Source organism: Cajanus cajan, chromosome 1 (assembly GCF_000230855.2).
Source record: "Cajanus cajan strain Asha chromosome 1, NIPB_CcT2T_4, whole genome shotgun sequence".
NCBI lineage: Eukaryota > Viridiplantae > Streptophyta > Magnoliopsida > Fabales > Fabaceae > Cajanus > Cajanus cajan.
In genome coordinates this window covers 36,818,927-36,828,327 of record NC_138517.1, presented here as the reverse complement: position 1 = coordinate 36,828,327, position 9,401 = coordinate 36,818,927, and the positions used below count along the sequence as shown (strand labels likewise).

The 9,401-nt window shown below is 30.9% G+C and overlaps 1 protein-coding gene across 12 annotated transcripts; it reads right to left on the bottom strand.

Moving 5' to 3' along the window:
• Positions 1–314: 314 nt before the first annotated feature.
• On the bottom strand, positions 315–4,414 carry LOC145949594 (uncharacterized). Of its 12 annotated transcripts, none has more exons than XM_083060023.1 (9): positions 3,769–4,412; positions 3,487–3,540; positions 2,924–3,407; positions 2,408–2,609; positions 1,890–2,021; positions 1,218–1,351; positions 1,073–1,125; positions 844–871; positions 315–513 (listed from the first exon to the last, which is right to left on the bottom strand). In XM_083060023.1, the coding sequence occupies exons 3-8, from the start codon at positions 2,958–2,960 to the stop codon at positions 869–871; spliced, it is 561 nt and encodes a 186-aa protein (XP_082916149.1). In that variant the 5' UTR covers positions 2,961–3,407; positions 3,487–3,540; positions 3,769–4,412; the 3' UTR covers positions 315–513; positions 844–868. The 12 variants fall into 12 exon arrangements, 9 of the variants coding, with proteins under 9 accessions (XP_082916149.1, XP_082916150.1, XP_082916151.1 ...); XM_083060024.1 differs by having other exon boundaries at positions 315–503; XR_014427959.1 differs by having other exon boundaries at positions 844–1,125; positions 3,769–4,414.
• Between the last annotated feature and the right edge of the window lie 4,987 nt (positions 4,415–9,401).

Genomic DNA, 9,401 nt, shown 5'->3' with positions numbered 1-9,401 from the left:
GTTACTGTAAGAGCATATAACATGGCAGACAGATTCTTTAATTTTAATGGAATGGTTAGTTTTAAGGATTAAAGCACTTCAAAATTTGACAGTCATCATTGCAGCTTTGTTGCTTATTCTAGCTCCTCAGGGATATGTGTCTCTAGGTATAATTATATGAAATGTTAATTACCTCGATAAGAGAAATCAGAGGCTGTCAAACATAACAAGAGTACACTACACTATGTTGCTAAAAAAAACAATGTTACAAAAACTCAGTGGAAGGACCAATGGATTAAAGTATAATATTCACATGAGATAAATCTACAAAAACCTTTGTCAAAAATATCATATGACATTGTGAGCATTTTAGAATCTAAAAACAAAACCAGAGGCTGGAAAATGAGAATCCAAATAAGTTTACATCTAATAAGATTATTTATACCTCCCAACTCTTCCCACAATGCAGCCAAGAGATTTAGCAGAAAAACGATTGGTATAATGAACTGTTGTCTCAAAAGAACCTGTGCCAAACTAAATGAGTTGAGAAAGAGTTAATTCAGTACAGGAAAAGATGATTTTTTGTTGTCTAAACCAAGAGGATATTGATGAATTTAACATTATTATGTAGCGTCTAGAATATCACTATATATTAATTAATTGTGAAGATATAAATGTTGTAGTTGAATGCATTTTTCCTTAAGGTACTTTACTGATTTAGTAGAAGGTTTTACTTGTCAACTAGATCTCCACATGATTTCAAGTTTGAAACATTATTTACATCTTACAATTTCTACATGATTTCAAGTTATACTTATGCGAGTTTTATACTATTTCGACTTTCAAGGTGTAAGTGACACTCACACATAGGGGCTATAACATAAATTTGCTAAGCACTTTCGGAAGGAATCATGAAAAAAATTTAACTCCTCTGAGGGCTTTCTTAATCTGTTAGACATCTTAAAGTAGCTCTGTAAGTTTTCATTATTAAGACGACACAAAAAATGAACTAGGCAAGCTTTGTTCATATAAGTACTTTAATGCGATTAGCATCAGACAATTGCCTCGCCAGGATATCTTTTCCTAATAGCTGGCCAACATATTCCACAACTGGAAGAGGTTCAATGAATGCAACAGAAGCCATATCTATGAAATGCAAGAAGAGTACAAAGAGAAATAAAAGGTTAAGTAACGTACTTTCATTAGCAAACAAATGATATCTATGGTGAGTAATATACCAATATTGAGGGAAAGACCCATTTGAGTAGGCCTTATGCTTTGGTAAAATCCACACCATGACTCCAAACCCTCTCCAAGCCGTTGAGGTGTTCTAATATCAGGTGAAAAGAAGGATCTCCCGATTGGACAAAACCTTTAGAAAATGCAGATTTTGTGAGAAAATTTAAAAACACATACTTTGGACAAAATCTGGAGTGCTTCCTGTGGAGCATCAGCACGCTTACTAGCTAAAAACTGACCCAAGTGGTGCAAGTTTTCCCTGGCAACAAACTTGATCACCACTCTATATTCTCTTTCCCTTCTGAAAATGGTGCAACTGTCAGTTGGAAAATGAACTTAATTCTAATATCAGTTGGAATTCAAAACAGAAGTGAATGTGATTAGCCAAACTCATCACAAAAACTTGGTTCGCCTACTTGGATATTGTGATGAGGGAGAACATCGCATTTTGGTGTATGGGGCTACACATTTAATTATATATTTTTCTTTTAACTATTTGGTATATAATTAAAAAAGAAGAGTTGGTTAATTAGGCATTCTTGTAATGTTTCGAGGCAAGAGACAAGAATAGGGAACTTAACTACAAATTGTAATACAAGATTTTTAAATATATTTGTAATACTTAAATATTCAAGAGAGAATAAACATAGGGGAGAAGAAGATCCACTTACTTTGGTCCATGAATTAGAATTGCAAGATCTTTAGTCATCTTTTCTGACTCCACTGTCTCAACACATGCAACACATGCAGCTTCCAACTTATAAGTAAAATCCCCTAATTTTTCATTATTATCTAGCTTGGCTCTAGTAAATAATAACATAATCATGTCAATAACAGGTTCAGAGAAAAGGGAGAGAATAAGGGAGAACATGAAAGAGGTTAAAATAAATAAATCAGTTTATACAAGAACATAAATATAACATAATTAAACCAAGCGCAAGGGACAAGTGGGCAATTAATCCGACTGATGAGGCAATGGCAGCATGCAAAGGGAAAAATTGCTAAAATATTAATATTCTAATTCGCACCAGCACAGAAGTCATGAGACCCAATGAGCCAAAATCTAATAAACACCTAAAAATCTAAACAAAGAAACAATAATCAGTTGTTATATACGAAAAAGAGGAAATTATCTACATGTAACATCCTCCTAATGCAACAAAAGCTAGTCATAAAATGATGAAAATACCTTCTGTCATGTCTAGATTGATTCTTCTCTCTTTTCAACATTCCATTAGGGAGAAACATCAGTTTGGTTTTCCGGCTCCCAGCAACATTCCTTAAGTTTTTAAGGGGATAAGGCAACTTAAAATATGCATAAATGCCCAATTTGGTTCTCATTCTATGAGCAGATTCAGCCACCCTCTTCACCTCCTCCAGCAAATTATAATCTACACACAAAACATCACAAAATAAATAAACATAGCAAAATTAGAAAAACAGAATTGAAATGAAAACCATTAAATAGTAACGAGTTTTTAAATTATAGGCTAAAATATATATTATTTTTTCTATTTTCTTATACATAGCAAGTGCTACACTTGGGCCTTTGAAATTGTAAACATCAAGCTCCGTTGGAGCATCACCATCTTCTGGGACTAAATTCGACATAAACACAAGTTTGTAAACTACATGCTTGATATTCTAATGAATAAATTAAAAAGTTTCAATTCCATTGAAAGCGAGGCTTTGGAAATTAACATACCAAATACCAACTTAAGTGATGGGATCCTCCCTTCCATGGATGATTTCGGCTCCTTGAAGAGAGTCTCCTTGCCCAAAGATCTTAGGCTCACCAAAGGGAAAAGGTCACGAAGATGAGAGAGTGAAGGGTGATTTTGGACGTAAGGTGATGAAGGGTGAAGGATGGTGTATGGTTGCTCAAGTAGGTTGGCTAGGACTAAAATACCCCAAAATACAAGGGTAAAATTGGCAAATAAAATAACCCTATACTAATGAGGCTTAGGAGAGAAACTAATACTCTATGATCATGAGGAGAGTGTCCCTTGGTGTGTGAACTCCCTCCTCCTCTTCAACTCTCCTAGCCATGGACCTAGTGATGGGGCCCACATGTGTCTTCAAGGATGGTCCTCCATCATCAAGCTTCCATGGTTTGCTGATTATTGCGTCAGTGGCCTTATACTGGTCACCAAAAGCATGCCTACCAATACAAATGGGTATTTTCCATCCTGTAAACTAAAAAATAAGTAAATGGTGCTTAGTTGTATTTCAACTCCATTAATGATCAAACTAGAGTTGAGGCATTACCAGAAACAATTCTCAGTATGTTGCGGCATATTATGGGTTCATGGAAAACAGTACCTAGAAGGAAACATAAAAGAAACATATCACGAAAAATTTTGAAAAAGTTTTGGAATAGAAGAAAAATTTTAAACAAACAAAGAACAAATTCCAGAAGTATTTGCATGCTTCAAACTAAATACTCATCAAAATATGATTCCAAACCGTAAGCCCCAAACCATTTGGATCCCAAATTCCAATAAAATCATCAATAACCCTAACAGAATCAATGTTTCCAACACAAAATACCTGTAGATTCATCATTTGAATGCCAAATTATCGCAATCAACGAGCGAATCAAAGTAATAATCACAAACGTTGCCTCCGAATATGCCCAAGCTCGAACGCACAACTTTTTCAAACCGAAACCATCGAGTCTACCTCTCTCCATCAACGAATCTATGTAACGTCTACGTGAATTGAATGCTCACGCTCACGGCAGTAGCATGGAGAATTTTGAGCGAAGAAAATGCTTTAACGAAGGAGAAGTACGAACGTGCCCCTCATCGCTCGAACATTTTTATTTTTATTCTTTTAACAATAATAAAAAATATTTTAATTGAATTGGCCACGTGGTTGCATAAAAGCTGGTAATAACATAGATAAGTATTTTGAATATTGTGGAGGTTTTAAACCGCCAAAAATTCAAATTTTTTGTGGCGGTTATAATAACCGCTAGAATTACAACATTTTTTAGCGGTTTAATAAAATCGCCAGAAAATAACCGTTATTAACTACATAATTTTTTGTAGTGTTTACACTCTTCATCCTTAAACTCTCAATCATGGTCATTTCTAATGGTTGAGATGCATAAACCTTATTTACTCTACAATCGCTTACAAAATTTTAATATTTCAAGTACACTTAAAGACTCGTGTTTATGGGCTAACTATTTAAGAAGTTTTGCCTTGAGAATCTAAAATAGTCATTCATAATGACTAATAAATTTTTTTTTCCACCAAGCCTCATAAAATACTTTAATAAGAATTGCTTGTGAAGTTCTTAGACTTGAGAATCGCTTTTTGGTTAGTACCACCTTGGAGGAAGATGAGTTAGCTACCAATTGTAAGAATTAGTTCATGCAGAAGAATCAAACCATATACATGAAAAATAATTAATTTGTGTATATGAATAATTTCTTGGAGGGTACACTATTGGAAATGTCGAGAAATAGATTGAAGAACAAAAAAAAATTATATACTAAGTAAACTATATATTAATTGTAGCACTTGCAAACCACTCCTTTAAGATTGCTTGAAAGTTAGACTAAAAAAAACCTAATCATTGCATGTTTGCTTTGAAATAATATTTTAACAGCTAGAAATTGAAAAATGAGATTTTATAATTTGTTTTTGAAATTGTACAAAAATTATTAAAATAACACACACGCACACACTATAGCAACCTTGGTTACCACGGGATGACAAAAATAGATTGAAAAATACGGATTCGTCACTAATATTTATTTCCATGGAAAAACATTAGAAAAATTACAAAGTAGAAAATGGTCTACGAAAATCAGATTTTTGAGTTCGGGAATCAATTACGTGTAAGGAATATATTAGCACCTCACAACGTTCGTCCTAAGACGATTACCTTTAATTAATTAAACAAATTATTTATAATTTATAAAATATTTATCTCACCCTAGATTAATCGAAATTAACTATAACAATTAAATATATTTTATTTAACTAGTGCATTTATTTTTGTAAAAAATCAAAATTATTATATAAAAAGATAATATTATTTTTTGGGGCTCGACAATATTTATTTCTTGCTCCTACGTATCTCCATATGCAATGGAGAATCAGAGTCACGTAGTTCTTTGTAGAAAATATTTATGTGTTGATATTTTTTAAATTAAATTCTATTTTTATTTAATTTAGGATTCTTGAACTGTTTCAGCTCATTCACCGTAAAATATAAAATTGACTGAGTTGTACACCAAAGTCAACTCAATGAAATTTTAATTATAATTGTTATAGATATTATTATCTTGAAAGAATTTTTGGTTGAATATTTTTGTTTTGGAGAAGAAAAAATTAAAGATATCAAGTCGTCACAACTTGTATTTTAAAATCAATGGTTAAAAAGATGTCACACCTAATTAACCATTCCTCCAATAAATTTTTGATATAATGACTTCCAATATTTATATTGAATATTGTAAAAATATATTTTTGATATCTAGTCATACTTTGAATTTAAATAAAGACTTTAAGATGACTAATTGTCACGACTTGCACCTTTAAGCTCTAGAATCAAGAGAATGTTACATTTAAATAATCCTTTTTTAAAATGATAGATTATTAATATAAATGTTGATAAGAGAATATCACGTTAATTATTATTGTTATTATTATTACTATTATTATTATTATTATTATTATTATTATTATTATTATTATTATTATTATTATTACTGTAGGATCTTTGAACTGTCACAATTCACGTGTCTTGCAGGATGAAATCAACTAAGGTGTACTCCTTAGCTAATTCTTTTTATAAAATGGTTTGACATATTTTAAAGTTCTAAAAAGAAGTTTTAGAACTATCAAATTATCACAGTTTGTGCTTCCAAGCCTCTAGGATTAAATAAATCTTTCATCTAATTAGTTCATTCTCTTTAAAACAAAATGTTAGAAAAATCCTCCCCTTTTTATTGTAAATAAAATTATTTTTTTATTATTTTATTATAATGACTTAATCTAGATTAACAATTATGAAATATTTCATTTTTAGGAGAAAGCTTAGAACTACAAAGTTATCACAACTTGTACTCTGAGACTTCAAGATTAAGAAGACATTACATCCAATTTATTTCTTAATAAAATAAATTTAAATGATGATTAAGAGTATTATAAGAAGGTAATTTAAAAAAAAATGATCAAATAAACATCCAATAGAAAAATATAGATTACTTAAAACTTAATTTATAATATTACTTATCTTTCTTCTTTTATTTTATTTTTAATATTGCCTCGTTAGTTTAGTGTATATTTTTATTAATTCCTTATTGATGATATTAAGTATGTACAGGATTTAGGCATAATTCTTACAATATAAACTAATCTAAGTCTACACAATAGTAGAAGTAATATATTTGACGAATAACTTGTCACAAATTACATAGCTGAGAATTACCAAATACATATTACTAAATTCATTATTGACTAAAAAGGTAAAACATGTTTAAGATAAATGAAACTAAATAAATGGATGAATATAATGAGAATTGCGCGCAACAGTGACAATAGGAAAACAATTCGTGCGTGATTTCTTTGCTTTTCATTGTATATATATATACTTTTAGAAAGTGACTTGACGTGAATGTAAGAATGACATGAAACGACAAAGGCTTTGACGTTGTGACTTCTTGTGCAGGTTCCGTGTGCAAGCTAATAATATAATCTAAGCTAAAAAAAAAATAAATGAATAAAGGGGGTAACGTGAATAGGTTGAAAAACCATTTACCTTACTGCTTCTTCCTTCCGCTACGGATTCTTCCTTCCTTTCTCTGCTTCCGAACCTCTCCTCCTTCCACTCTGGATTCTTCCTTCCTTTCTCCACTTCCAAAACCTCTCCTCCTTCCACTGCGGATTCCTCCGCTTCTAAAACCTCTCCCCCTAGAAAATGAACCTCGACCCCTATATATCGTCCCCTATCCTCACCTATGAATTCCTTCTTTTTCTCTTATGCTTATGTCGAGGATTTTTTTCAATCAAAAGGGAAAAGCCGCAGGGGTACCATAAACAACCTTTAAGGAAAACAGGGCTTGTACTACCTTGTATGAGAATAGGAGGAACGTAGGGTGCAAGAGAAAGTCTTTGTTTCTTAAACTCAAAATGGTGCCTCCCAATTCTTTTACTTGGTTTTGTTTTCTGACTCATTTATACACTATTTGATTTTCTTATTTCTTTCTATTTTTGTTATTTTATTTTATATTATATTTTAGAAGGAAAAACTATAATTAATCACTCTATTTTTATTTTAAATATACAAATCACAAATATATATATATACATATATATATATATATTATTCTTTTATTCTTTTATTCTTGAATAATTAATTTGGAGATTTGAGAAAGAAATTATTAGAAAACTTGATGGAACAAAATTGGTGTTTACACACACACACATATATATATGAGGAGAGATCTCTTTACTTCAAGAGTAATTTTACCTAGAATTATTTTGTTTCATAACTCACGTTCTACATCAACTTTCAATGATCCAACTCTTGAAACTAAAGTTTTTAATGCATAGGTCAAGTCTATAATTTTTTTTAAAAATTTGAAAATTATTTGATACTTCGTTTCATTAATTTAAATTAACATATAGAATATTTTTATGATTATCCATCAATTTGAATTAATGAAACAAAGTATCAAATAATTTTTAAATTTTTTAAAAATTCACAAACTGGACTTATGCATTAAGAATTTTAAATTCAACGGTTGAATCGTTGAAATTTGATGTAAAACATGAGTTATTGAACAGAATAAGTCTAGATAGACTTACTTCTAAAGTAAATGAAGCTCTCCTCATATATACAGATGAAGTTTGCAAATTTTTACAAAATTTGAAAAACTATTTTATACTTCATTTCATTAATTCAAATCAACATATAAAATGATTTTATGATTATTCATCAATTTGAATTAATGAAACAATGTATCAAATAATTTTTAATTTTTTTTTAAAATTTGCAGACTTGATTTATATATTAAGAATAGGGATGACAAGTAAACACATACCTATAGGTAATGTCTGAAACCACCTTGACTTTGACAGGAAATATCTGATTTGACCAAACAAGGATATGGGTACGGGTAATACCCGATTCATTAAATCGAGGACGGGAATGAGTAAATACATATTCGCCCTATACCCATACTTGTAGTTGTACCCACTTAAAATTTATAAATATTTAATTTTTTTTTTAGAATTTACTTAAAATTTATGTAATTTCTTGCTATTTTTTATTTATGTTAAATAAAATTTAATTAATGTAATTTTGTAATTATTATTCTATGTTGAAATCCTTATTTTTATATTATTTTTTGCAAAAAAAAATAATATTTAATTAATTTTTGGACGGATACGAGATGAGTACTGATATACTCGGTACCCGACAGGTACGAGAATAAGAATACAAATTTCATATCTGTCGAGTATGGAAACAATGATAGATATAAGATACAGGAATAGTTAGAGAATCAATAAATCTCCCTTGATTACGGATCCTATAATCATGGATGATCATGAGAATCATGATATGAATTAGTCAATCCCTATAGTTAAGCTATTCCATATTTTAGACTTTAATGTAATCAATAATTGTCATTATTGTAGAATCATTGCTATAATGACTAGCATGATTATAGGATCAGCTACTTCTCTTTTTACTGTATATATTCAGGTATTCACACATGTAACATATGAAAGTGAATATACAATATTCAGTTTTCTATCTTGGTATCAGAGCTGTTACGCCTTGAAGGCTCTTGATCCGAAAAACAAACCATGTCATCCGCTACCAATTCCAACCCCAAAAATGACCTTCCATCCACTGTATCTGTCAAGCTGGACAGAGACAACTTTCCCCTATGGAAATCACTGGTATTACCTATCATCAGAGGTGCCAGGCTCGATGGTTACATGTTAGGGAAAAAGGAGTGCCCTGAAGAATTCATCCTTGCTGCAGATTCAATCAGAAAGACCAATCCTGATTTTGAAGACTGGCAAGCAAGTGATCAACAACTCCTTGGTTGGTTAATGAATTCAATGACTGCTGACATGGCAACACAGTTATTACACTGTGAAACCTCAAAACAACTTTGGGATGAAGCTCAAAGTCTAGCTGGTGCTCACACA